The following is a 13,604-nucleotide window of genomic DNA, read 5'->3' on the forward strand; positions in this document are numbered from 1 at the left end:
CCTTCACGAAAGGGATGTTATTAGTGGATCAGTATTGGATCAGCTAAATGCGTGAAGAAACAAAATTTCCACTAAATTTGACAGTTCAAAACAGATTCAATAGGTTGCGTGTCATAAGCTGATTCTCTCTATATTTCTGGTTGATCTATAATGTCCATAGTATGCCGACATTAGCTTATTATGAGTTTGCTTAATACAGTTTAACAATAGAAACCATCTTAAAATAATGTTGATGTGATACTAAAATTAGAGATCAACCGGAAATATACACAGAATCAGCCTCTGTGGCACGCGGCCAATTGAATCGGCTTTGAACTGCTACACCCCTAGGTATAAACATGCATGTTGACACATGCAACACAGAGAGTTCTCATTCTTTATTTGGGTCAGCCGCACTCAAATGTGGCCTTTTAAACTCCGAGGTATCAAGTTCAACTTGTGACTTGTTAGATTGGACTCTTGTCGGCAGCTAGCATCTTGTTTATTGCATTTTTTATATTAAAAACAATTTTTTTAGGATTTACATTAATTGAATATATCAGAGGTGGCAATATTTCAAAGATAAGGCCAACCCCTCTGACTGTAACTATAGTTGGTGGCCACCAAAAATCTTAGATGCCGCAAAACCAAGCCTCTCTGTCCTTTTCTTCTTTTTGCTTTCCATTAGCTGAAAACAAAACAGCAAATTTGGCTTTATGATAAATTAATGGCACCATCGCTAGCAAGTTGGCAAGCAGAATTGGGTAATGTCTCAACTCTGAACTCAAGTCAACTATAATTGTTTCTCCGCGTAAGGTTTACAACTTGAATGATGGGATAGGAGACTGCACACGTTGGTGCTTGCATGAAGCCAAAAACAAGAGAGAGAGAGCATCTTTTAAGCATCTTTTGCCCTCGTTGGTGCTAAATGCACTAGATATCATACTTTGCCTGGTTATCATACTTTGGGAAGAACCACTTAAAACTCTCTTATCTCTTTACCTCTCTTTTGGCACTTTAGGATTCAGACATCACTAGCAAAATAAAAGCTAGACTATAATCGGAAACCTTGTTTGGAGGTGTCAACTGCCCGGCTCCACGCATTTAGCTCAGATTTGATAATGTGTATAATCAAGTTTGATTCAATTCCATTGTTTGTGGCTCCACTCTTATCTCTCTCTCTCTCTCTCTCTCTCTCTTGTTTTTGGCTTCATGCAAGCACCATCGTGTGCAGTCTTCTTTCCCATCTTTCAAGTTGTATCTCCTAGTGTAAGATCGTATGGCCAAACCTTATGCGGACAAACAACTACAGTTGACTTGAGTTCCGAGTTGAGACATTACCCAATTCTGCTTGCCAACTTGGTAGCGATGGTGCCATTAAATTTATCATCTAAAGGACCAATGATGTCGTCCTTTAGATGGTTACAGGGCATCGACCATGGTTTCAAATTTTGTCACCGGTGCCGGCCGGTTCAAGCCTAAGGAAAAACTAAGGGTTCAATAAGGGCTCACCTACCTCTAACTGGTGAGGTTTTGTCTAATGTCAAGGTACTCACCAAAAATAACATCCCACCAGCCAAGTGAGAGCCAAATTGTTTCTTTCCCCTCGTCTCGTTTTTAGAGTACATGATGACTGGTGTAAGACTATATATTAGTTATTACATTTGTCCAATCTCACTAGTATAAGAGAGTTGAAGTAACTGTCACTCAAAGCAGTGGTAAACCATCTACCAGCCAGCCCAAACTTTCGTCTATTACTTATTCAACACATACACGCACGTAGATTACGTTACATGAGTGTGGAAGTCACGTCATCAAGTGCCCTACTTCGCAATGCGAAATATCAGTTAAGTCATTCCTTTCCACACTCATGTAACGGAATCTACATGTGTGTATTAATGCATCATTATCATTCTATGCATTAACAAAGAGAGTTTTTAAAAAAAAACCATAACCATATTTAGCTCATAATAGCTCTCTTATGTGTTCAAAAATTGTAGCTTTTTGGTTGTCATAGTTTTAGGCATGAGCAATGAAGTGCAATTTTATTAATAAGTAATGGACGTGTCTCAAAAAACCATATTTAGCTCATAATACCGGTCTCATCTAGGTGCGTGTATGTGTTCAATAAGTAATAGACGAAAGTTTGGGCGATGGTTGGTAGATGGTCGGCCACTGGTTTGAGAGACACTTACTTCAACTCTCTTATGCTAGTGAAAATGGATTAATGTAATAGCTAATACATAGTCCTCCACCCGTCACCAACACAGTCATATATATATATTTTCAAATCATTCCCGATGAGCGGTCGTCTGACAGCTACCAATTTCTCTCTACATGAAGAAACTGGTAAAACTCACTGCATGGACCGAATCTTCCTGAAAACCCAATGACCAACCAGAGACGGGACTTGAAAATCAAAGGTCAAAAGTTCTGGCATACAGTGACATGATTCATAGCTCAAAAAACTTGAGCTTTCGGTCAACTGATATTTTCAAAAACCAAAAAGATCAGATCCATTTGGTTGGGGAGAGAAAAGAAATATCGTTGATGTGAAATCTAAATAGAATATTTTATTAGATTTAACTATTATAAGGGATCGGTTCTACGACAGGAGCTTAAAAAGAATAAGCTAGCACAGATTGGTCATACTCACTCATTTAGAAATCACGTTTAACGAACCAAGATTCTTATACTGACTGATTACCAAATTCACTCAAACTTTAACCAATCTGAGAGTTTCCAACTCTTGTGCATAGGCTGGTGAGCGGACCAAACTAAGCTCATTTCTAAACAAGTTGGGTGTCTGGAACCAGGCCGAGCTTGACTGGTCTTTTGAACTTAAAGTCGGGGGACGAGAAAAGCACAGCTGAGTCTAGTCTAGTCTCGTCGATGTTGACGTGGCGTGATGCCATTGGCCGGAGCACATGCACTCGCTAGCCCTTCCATACCCGAAATGATTGTGCCGAGATGCAAACAAACAAATTCTAGGGTTAACTCCATATGGCCGGCCAATTAGGTTCCCGACGACTTGGATGTCCTAGTCATGGGACTGCAGTCCTTAACCAAAGTCAAGTGTCTACAATTATTGATCATCTACATAAACTAAACTAGATTCGGTGGAATGAACCCGGCCATGCAAGGTCCCAATCAACTCACCAATGATTTAGTTAACTGGACATGGTTTAAATGATTACACCAAAGAGACAACTGGGTCCTGCCAAGAAAGACTGGAAGTTGGTGCTAAAAGAGAGTGAACAGCGAATGGTGAGTCAGACCTTCCTTCCTCATCACCAGTTGAACTGGTACTGTGGTATAGCCAGAGATTTCAATTTTTTCTCTGGATTTCGTCACTGCTATCAGTTTCTCCCTCTACACAAAGCTCAAATTTTAATTCCCTCTCTTTATTTTTTTCTGGGTAGGAAGTGCAGTTGAAATTTAACAAAGTGGAAGGTGTGAGAGTGATGGTGTCACGCCATATGCATTGCACCAAACGATGCATAAGGAAGTCTTTTATTCTCTGTGTCCGTGGACTGCAGCCATTCAGCGTCACTGTTTGGCATTACTCATCACCGATCAACCCAAAGGCGAAGCGAGAGAGAGAGTCAGTCACAGCTCACGGCTACCCAGATAGAAAGAATCACAATTCAGGACTACCCATCATCTTAAAGAGAGAAATACTGTGTACTTCGCCACAGAGAGAGAGAGAGAGAGAGAGAGAGAGAGAGGCATATATAGATGGAGGTGGTTTTGAAAGAGAATCCGCTGCTGGTTTATGGATGGATCTGGGGGCGGTCTTGTCCTCAAAAGTGTAAACAAATGGAAAGCTAAAGTTGGTAGCTAGCATTTTTTTTCTTCTTTCTCTCTCTAGTTCTCTTTCTCCCTCTTACCCATAGGAGGCCTGGAGGAGCTGGGGCTGCTGTTTTTGAGAAGATGGGCACCATTACTTTAGCGGTGACCAACCATTCTTTCCACTCTGTTTTCTTGGCAATTATTGGCGAATGTTGATTACTATATACGAATTGAATTAAAGTACATTTGAGTGCCACTTTAACTGAAATGCTGGCATGAAAATGGTGATAACTGTGACATAAGTCATATTTATCATAAATTCATGCTCATTATTGCAGTAAAAGATAAGACGCGATTAATTCCTCCATTCTATACTCCATACTGAACCCAGAGAGCAACCTGATTCAATCGACTACGATGTTAATGAAACAGTTACAATGTCATAAATAGTGTACCAAATTAAATAAAAATGATCTTAATGCTTTTCAGTTATCCAAATCCAACCGGTTGTATCATATAAATGGCTTTAATTAACTGCTAGATTTTTTTGATGTTAATTTATCCAAGTACCTATGCTTGTTCAACACCCTGGTGGGTGGGGGCAGCCTTTTTGCCCTATTTGGTTGGAGTTAGCAATCTAGGACTGTCAGTCACCTGGTGTCCCCCAGGTAAGGTTCTTCCTTATCATGTTAAATGAACATATATATATGTATATATATGTTTTAGGGAGAAACCCATGTGTGGCCAGGGTAATATAAAAAAGCAACTAAATGAAGATTTCTTCAACATTCTTTATCTACCAACTTGCTCGATTGATGCATATTTAATGCGATCATTTAATGACCTAATATGGTGATGTGACCATGTAAAAATTGAGGTTGCGCAAAAAAGTAGTTTACATGATGGGCCACCAATGTTCTTCTTCTTTGCCTTTATTTTTGAGCGAGACAGCACACCAGTGCATATTTTTAAGCAAGTACAGCCAAAGTGGAGCTTATAACGTTTCGCCATTGAATATTAAAGAATGGTGGAGCCTACCACGTGAGCTAACGTAGACGATGAGGCTCAGCAGGAGGACCATGGCGGAGAGAAGTCGGGGCCCATGAAACTGGCTCCCCTATATTAAATGCATGAATGGGCCCAGACCCGACCCACAGTGTCCAGAACAAAAAGCTGACCCCAGCTCCGTTCCGATGTTACCAGATCTTGCTCCAGATCCATTTCAGAAATTTTTTGCTAAGCGGCACTGACACTTTAGCTTAAAAACTTAAAAGAAGCACATGTATGTAAATAACAACAGTTATAGAGGCGGCAATACAAATAACATAATTTGTTTGGGGTGGGCAACTGCCCACAACTGCCTTGCCTCCACTACTGGCAATGTCAAACTGGTTTGGTTTGCTACATGTATGTATGTATGTCATCAATGAGTGTGTCCAAAACCTTATTAAATAAAAAGAAGAAAAGAGAAGTATAATTAATTTCAAAGTTCCAATAGAAAATGCAAACCACTTGAACTAAAATTGGTGACATTCCTTCGACTTGGATTATGAAATCGATACAATCCGATTCCCTGTATCGTTTTGAGAAGGGACTCATCTCGGATCCAAACACCAACTACACCGATGATCTTTGGACACTTTAGAGATCCCTCTGCGTCGTGTGGATCCAATCCAATTTTGAGAGGCCGGGTATTGGAGCGGACCCGGTGGTATCGGGTCTTGGCAGTTGGAAGAGAAGAAGCGAGTCAAGGCAGAACGGGGGCCCCACGGTTCCAGCCAGCCAACCAGAAGCGGACGTTCTGTCCACGTGGTCGTGGGCCCACTTTCGGCACGCGGTGCGCAGTTGTTCGCCCTCTGGATTTGGGTGCGGGACCCACTTACCCCTCCGGGTGGAGGTCAGCCACAAATCAACCACACGCAGTATCTCTCTCTTTACTGCAGGCACCTGTCTTGTCCACTCGCCGGTTATAAATCTCCCTCAAGCACCCTGCGCCTTTGACTCATCCCCACTTCTCCCTCCCTCTCTCTCTCTCTCTCTCTGTTGTGGTTTTATGATTCTTCATGGTCTCTCTCGCTCTGTGTCTTCTACCAGCTGCTATCGACTCGAAAGTCAGAAAGAGAGGGTGAAGGTAGTTTCTGATTCAGGAGATCAGAGTTCCTGGGAGATTCGAGTCAATAATTGCAGGTAACTCAGAGAATTATTCGTATGTCTGTCAGCCTTTCTGTTAATCTTAACTCTCTGGTTATTCGTCCATATCATCGTTCCTCTCATGGCTCCCACTCTTTAATGACGGGGGCGTTGTTGAATTCTTTCCTTTGGGATTGTTGTTGTGGAATGAGTACTGCTGCCGTGAATGAAATGAACAGTCTCCAATGTCTGTATCATCACAAGGCACCGTGCTTTGGCTGCTTGGTTTGCTTTTCTTGTGTTGTAGAAAAATGGTGCTCCCATTTTTCTTTGCAGAGGAGAATTCCGAGAGCATACTTGGTGTCCCTTTGATCTGTCACAGAGATTGTATGAGGAGATGATTGTTCAAGGCAAGTTGAGCGGTTGCAGTTTCAGATACCAAGCGTTGAAAATGGTTTGATGGTCTGAGATACAAAGAGTTGGAACATGCCCGTCGCTCTTTCAGACCCAATTGCAGGGGCCAAGAAAATCGATGGAGCTAAGCTGGATTGAATTGGGTTTTGTTCAATCACTGAAAGTTACCTTGATAGATTTCCTGCTACTGCTCATGTCTGCTAAGGCATCAGAACTTAGCCATCAGGAGCAATATTCCTCTTTCACCCACATCACACCTCCTTTTTCTCCCGGTCATTCAGATGTTCAAATGGCAGAATCGTTAAAACCAATCGGAGTCATGAGGAATGAAGAAAGTTCAGAGCTGATCATAATGCAGTCTTCTTGCAAGACAAAATAAAATGATTTCAAAATAATTGGCATGGACATGAATGGTTTCTCCCTATTTGGAAGTCACAATCTGCACATGTAAATGTTGAATTTCCAAAATAAGAGTGGGGCACATTGTGTGGTGTCCTTACATGATAGGCCTACATCAGCTATGAGATTAACTATAGGTATCAGGCATGGGTTTTGAGGTGAGTGTGTTGTTTGAGTATTTAGATCTTGTTTTTTTTTCTTTCAGTGTTACATTTGATTGGTTACAGTTCGAGGGAATCTTAACTGTTGTAGCCTTCCTTGTTTCTTATGGTCATGTGTACTGTCCTGTCATTTCAATTTTTTGATAGGGGTAACTCTGATGGATGGCCATTTATTGCAATGGTGGTGTCTCCTAGAAAGTTAAACTGCTAGTCTTCAAAGAAGAGAAGCTCCACTCTTTTTTTTGACTGGTGTTTTGGACTCTTAATATGCATTCTTTCATAAAATACCTAGATTTTTTTATTTGATACAGTACTTTACCACATGTACAAGACTTGAAGTGCATTGGATAAGTAAAAATTTAGACTGATAAGAGTTGGCAGTTTCTTTTTAACATAACTGTGTATCTTTTCACTTGTGAAATTTGGTAAACATGCCTACCCAAATGTTCCTTCCCCCCAACATTGTTTTCATTTGGACTCCTGATTTGCCATGTTGCAAAATGGAATCTCCAAAGGAGAACTGAAAAAAAACAAGCCAAAAGATCAGGCAAAAACTTAAAAAGTTTTTTTTTTTTATTTAGTCAAAGCACAGACAGATAAATTAAATTTCTTGTGTACGTATAGAACTTTTCTTAGTTTTCTATTTTGGTAGCCTTATTGTTGTGTGAATTTCTTATAAAACTTTATCGTTTGTTGCTTCGGTGTCAAGTAAAAGAATTGTGAAAAGGAAAAAGAAAAGCAAAACTGAATATACTGCTCAAAATATTCAATAAGATGCCAATGAATTTATATCGGGTATACCTTTATTAAAAAATTTGAACAAGTTTTATCCCCACTGAACTTCTTATTCGCTTTTAGAATCTCACAATGTATGGCTGTATTCCCATGTTCTTCAAAATATTCCTTCAATATTTAACAGTTCCTTATATATCCTCTATTTTTCCTGCTCCTTCTTGCAGCTAAGGCATTCATTCTGAGGAAGGTGATGTCCCAAAGGATCAACATGACAAAACAGAATTTAATTGTTCAAGACAGTTCTTCTACAATAGCAACCTCAGGCAGCACAACTTCCACAGTGTCAGTAGAAATCTGCAGCTCCCATTTTCTTAGTGCATCTGACCTGAAATCTGGTGCAGTGACCACAAAAAGTGCTGCAATCTCTGCAATGGGTTATGCTGCAAACCCTAGGAAGAACCAACTGCTGATCAAGAAGTTGGACATTGGAGGAAGAGTGAACATGTGGCTCGATTCCATGAGAGCTTTGTCACCAACAAGCACCAAACCTGTTCCTCCTCTTGTAGTTGATGACAAACAGGCAGGTTCCCTTTCATCTGATTTTTTTTTTTTCTTTTCCTCTTTGGTCCATTGGATTCCTGTTCAAAGAGTGTGAATGGGTGGGCCTGGCCACTGATGGGCCAAACATAGGATGGGACACATTTTCTAAACAACTTCTTTTTCATTTTTAAGTAAGCAACTTGCAGGCATACAGATATCTGTACCAGTGTGTGTTTATGAGAGAGAGAGAGGGGTAGGTATACCTAAGTTTTGGTGCATCATCATGTCTGCACTAGGGTCATTCGCTTTTGTTTACTTGAGAAATCTAATCCAGTGCCTCTGCTGACAATAGTTTCTGATTTTCCATACATCACCATATATGTATTCTATCCATTAAAAAAAATGATTTTTTAAGTTCATACTTGTCCTTGGAAACCGTTCTTTTTTGTTTATTTAGGGTGAAACCACGCAGGTTGACAGACTTTGTAGCTCCCCCGAAGTATAAAACAGTCTGTTTATTGACCAAACCACAAGTCTTTGATATGTATATGTGTGTGCGCGTGTAAACTCAACTGATTGGTTCTTTTATGGTTAGACATCTCTCTCTCTCTCTCTCTCTCTCTCTTGTGTAAATTGGTGACATCTTGTTGCCTGTTTTAATAATATATTTTCATTTTGTTGGTTCTCTCCCTCACACACACACACACACACAGAGAGATAGAGAGAGAGAGTAGGCATTAGCCTTTCCGGATCAAACAGCAAAACGTTGATAAAGTACTAAATTGACGGGAATGGCAATGGATATGAAAAGTTAGGATATGGTGGTGATATTTTTTTATTGTTCATGTATGTAAATTATCCTAATCCGAGCCATTTTAGATTGTAATGTAGAAAAAGAATAATCATGATGGTCTAAAAGCAGGCTTCAAGTAATTGATCGGGGCAATCTCAACTCGGATATAAGTTTGGCGATACGCGCAAGAGATTAAGATATTGGATGTACCGTATTTTGGAAAATTTCAACTACTTAGTCTAACAGAACTCTGGTTAATCTGAATAGATGCACCTTCCATCAGCGTTGAGGATGTTTGAAGACATAACGGAAGCATCAAAAGGCAAGCAGATCGTCATTTTTCTAGACTATGATGGCACACTCTCACCCATTGTCGACGATCCGGACAGAGCCTTCATGTCTGATGCGGTAATATCAGAGCTAAACTTCTTACTATCTTAAATCAATAATCTTAATGTTCCATGCACATTCTATTCCTATAATTTACATGGTGTAATTCATGATCAGATGAGAGCGGCCGTGAGAGATGCAGCCGGGTACTTTCCAACTGCAATCGTGAGTGGAAGATGTCTGGATAAGGTACCAAATTTAACCATTTTTATTTTTTTTTATTAGTTCAATCCAATATTTCTAGATTTAGAAGTAGTCCTTTACATGAGAACTTCTCATAAATTTGGTTCCAAAGTTAGGTTAAACAAACAGCTGCATCTATGTTTCTTAAAAAATATTTAAGGCCGCATTGTATTGTGGTCTTAAATATTTTTTAAGAAACATAGATGCAGCTGTTTGTTTAACCTAACTTTGGAACCAAATTTATGAGAAGTTCTCATGTAAAGGACTACTTCTTTTAGGTGTGCCATAAAGATATTGAAACGTAGGAAAACTAATAAGTTGCATGTTCTCCGATTTTATATACATACACATATTATATTCATGCACTTATACAATCATAAAATGCATCGAACTATAAAGGTCGAGTGTGCATAATATGCACAAGAGACTGCTTAGGATCAGCAAGCTGCTACACAAGTTTATATTTAAATTTGGACGAAATGTGTATGTTTTACGCGATCATTTTATAGAGCTGGCAAAATTATTGAGTTTTGTTTTCATTACTATGCTACATTATGTTAGGTGTATAGCTTCGTGAGACTAGCCGAGCTCTACTATGCAGGTAGCCATGGAATGGACATCAAGGGGCCACTCAAGAGCCCAAGATGCTTGAGAATGAATGGTTCCAAGACTTTGGGAAAGATGGTGAGAACCATACATTTTTTTTCTTTCTTTTTCTTTTAATTTTAATGCAATTATTCTGTGGACCAAGATTTAATTTCTTTCACAATCATATTAAATATCCCTTTTGCCTTTTGCGCATTAATTGTTTTCTGCTTTTGTATGGTTTCAGAGCAATCAACCTGTCCTTTTCCAGCCAGCCAGTGAATTTCTACCCATGATCGATGAGGTATAAAACTATGACTCTTACCATGGTTAGGGATGTTAAATTTTCGGATTTTGGATAATCTAAATGTGCAAAAAATTGGATCATGTCGAATTTCAAGCAGCCAAAAATCCAAAATCCGAATAATATATGATGTCTTAATCTTGGTGTCCTTCCTATCTCGGTTGTCTTTTTCTTATATAAGATTAGATTCTAATTGTTTTAAATTAACCATACAAAAATTAGGTTTATGAATCACTGGTGGAGAAGACAAAATGCATTCCCGGTGCCAAAGTAGAAAACAATAAGTTCTGTGCATCTGTGCACTTCCGATGCGTAGATGAAAAGGTATGAATCTGTTTCCGTTTCAAGATTCAGAATATTTGGTGGCGATCAAGTTACGAAATGATTGAGTAGACAGTTTTTTTTCTATAATGATCGATCGGAAATGTCAGAATCATCCGCTTCTTTAAGTATGAAATGTTTCTGAATAAGGTAAACCTACCATGCGTGAGATAGGAGCAGGTGTTCCAATGGCTTTAAAAATCCTTGAAAAACACTTCACCACTCAAAAACTTTTGTTTGTAGCAGAAGATCTAATATTTAGAAATAAAATCATTGCTGAGTTAATTTATACAACCTGCACATATAATTTCTAATTAAATAGTTTTAGTGTCTTCATTGCTGTGTGTGCATGTGATCCCACAAAAGCGAAAATATTAAAATACTGGTACAAGTTCGATTTCAGCATCAAAACTAATTGAAAGAACTACTTTTTGACAGTTTTAGCACCATTCAAAGTTTCAAACAAACCCAAGATAGAAATGCTCTCTCTCTCTCTCTCTCTCTCTCTCTCTCTCTCTCTCTCTCTCTCTCTCTCTGTGTGTGTGTGTGTGTGTGTGTGTGTGTGTGTTTGATTAACTTGGTGATAGACTTTGTGGTTGCAGAGCTGGAGCACATTGGCAGAAGAAGTTAGAAGTGTTTTGAAAGGATACCCCAAATTAAGTCTAACCCAAGGTAGAAAGGTACATGACATATTCCTGTAAGGATATGAATCTTATCTTACATGAAGGAGATAATTAAAAAGGAAAGGGAAGAAAGGAAACATGAAGAGCAAAATCAATGCTAATATTTTGCACCTGCCCAATTCATGCAGGTATTGGAGATCAGACCTACCATCAAATGGGACAAAGGCAAGGCCCTTGAATTTTTGTTGGAGTCACTTGGTAAGATTCTTCCCTAAGCATTCAATCAATTTATTATCTGATTATGATAAATTCAATCGTTAATTATCTCCCAATCTATTCGCAGGCCTCGCAAACTGCAGCGACGTATTGCCGGTTTATATCGGAGACGACCGTACCGATGAAGATGCATTCAAGGTATAAAAAGTCTCAAGTTTAAACACGTTTTGTCACTAGATCTCTCCTAATTTTTTGCTGATACGTTCTATTTACTTTGATGTATTAAACAGTGTTTGGTTTAATCATGTTGCGATAGGTTCTAAAGGAAAGGGGACAAGGTTTTGGAATTCTTGTGTCCAAAATCCCAAAGAAAACTAACGCATCTTACTCTCTTCAAGAGCCATCTGAGGTATGACTTACCTGAGAATCAGAGTTTTCTTTCCTCTCTCTCTCTCTCTCTCTATATATATATAGGAACAGGACAACATAGAGCAAGCAACAAAAGGTTTTAATAAATGACAGAAGGCAACAATTGGTCCCGGAATCTGACATCACATAAGCCAATGCTGTAAAAATCAGCCTGAACCGAAGCGCTTGGTTCATTATCTGATAGGTGTCAGTGCCAGATACTATTCATTTCTTATTTATTTTTGTTTTCTTAAATATATGATTATGGTATAATATAAAAAAAGATGTGATACAGAGGTGCCAAATGCCATATACTTCTGGTTAAGTGAGTTTTTTCACTTTGTTAGTAGATTTGCTGATTTCCTTTTTGTTTTTTGGGTGTTGTTACAGGTTATGGACTTTCTTAACAGGCTTGTGGAATGGAAGCGTTTTTGCTCCAAACAATCTGAACATCAACTAGTGAGCAAGAGATCAGAGAGAAGAAGACCACCCAAGCCAAAATACTAGAAGCCAAGGAACTAATGAAGGGGCAGAGGGGGGTTTGCTGAAGCTATGAGACCCTAATGTCCTGTTTTGGGATGTGTATATGTAACTACCTACTCTTGACCCATCTGTTGAAAGAAAAGGAAAAGAGAAAAATAATTATCCAGATAACCTAATGACCTCCTTAACATGCCTCCCCACCACAGAACCCATTTTGGTAATTTTGGGTGTCATAGTTTTTTCTTTTTTTTTTTTTTAACCATCTGTGTGCTGCATGTGTGCCTGCGTAAGCATCGGCTAATTGTGTATTTATCTAGAGAATCGAAGCCCTTTTTTGTAGCATCTCTCTCTCTCTCTCTCTCTCTGTGTGTGTGTGTGTGTGTGTGTGTGTGTGTGTGTGTTGTTGTGTGTGCGTGCGTGTTTGAAGGCTTCTTGATCAATGAAAAAATGATAAGCTAAAACACATCAAGTTTAATTAGCTCACTGCAACCTAAATAATTTTGTAATCAAGAAAGGCAAATAAACCATCTATATCGATGATGTTTTTAGTGACGGATTTTAAAAGATTTTGTCATCTGGAATTTGGCTGATTTCAATTTCTTTATATATATGGAAAACAGATAGCTACCAAACCTTTGATATCTCGATAGGAATCATCTGAACCATCAATTCCAAAAAGATCTGAAGGTGGAGATGAACTTACAATGGAAGTGAGACTTTTTTTTCTAGTCCAAAACACACTCTAAATGAGGAGAGGGAGAAAGTGCCTTAATTGAAAATCTAAAAATCGTTGACTCCTTTGAAGGCATTTTGGACAATTAAAACATTTGGTTTTTATATTTGCAATTTAATCTCCACCATCTGAATCTCTTGGAACTCAACGGCACAGTTTCAAAGTACTTCATCAGAAACAAAACTAGACCATAATACTTTAAGTCATGAACAAAAACTAGACCATAATCACTCGAACTCTAATACAGGTACACATGCTAACATGTTCGTAAATACTAATTCTAATTTCTGATTTAAACATTAGGTTGCTTTTAGGACAAAAGTTGATTCTTTTACCATTAAATACCATGTTTGATTTCATGTCCATTTTTGTCACAAAGGGAAAGGGTTTCATCTTTGGTATCTATAATTTGTAA

The 13,604-nt window shown here is 38.7% G+C and overlaps 1 protein-coding gene across 3 annotated transcripts; it reads left to right on the forward strand.

The window, feature by feature from the left end:
• The first annotated feature begins 5,781 nt into the window (after positions 1-5,781).
• Positions 5,782-12,781, forward strand: LOC116254858 (probable trehalose-phosphate phosphatase 6). 3 transcript variants are annotated; one of them, XR_007573487.1, is made up of 12 exons: positions 5,782-5,958; positions 7,835-8,190; positions 9,211-9,351; positions 9,451-9,522; positions 10,078-10,200; positions 10,349-10,405; positions 10,628-10,729; positions 11,329-11,406; positions 11,538-11,607; positions 11,693-11,763; positions 11,856-11,974; positions 12,364-12,419. XR_007573487.1 is itself a non-coding variant. In XM_031630471.2 (12 exons), the coding sequence occupies exons 2-12, from the start codon at positions 7,861-7,863 to the stop codon at positions 12,478-12,480; spliced, it is 1,254 nt and encodes a 417-aa protein (XP_031486331.1). In that variant the 5' UTR covers positions 5,782-5,958; positions 7,835-7,860; the 3' UTR covers positions 12,481-12,781. The 3 variants fall into 3 exon arrangements, 2 of the variants coding, with proteins under 2 accessions (XP_031486331.1, XP_031486332.1); XM_031630471.2 differs by having other exon boundaries at positions 11,882-11,974; positions 12,364-12,781; XM_031630472.1 differs by lacking the exon at positions 5,782-5,958 and adding an exon at positions 5,965-6,872 and having other exon boundaries at positions 11,882-11,974; positions 12,364-12,781.
• The last annotated feature ends 823 nt before the right edge of the window (positions 12,782-13,604 follow it).

Source organism: Nymphaea colorata, chromosome 5, assembly GCF_008831285.2.
Source record: "Nymphaea colorata isolate Beijing-Zhang1983 chromosome 5, ASM883128v2, whole genome shotgun sequence".
Classification (NCBI taxonomy): Eukaryota; Viridiplantae; Streptophyta; class Magnoliopsida; order Nymphaeales; family Nymphaeaceae; genus Nymphaea; species Nymphaea colorata.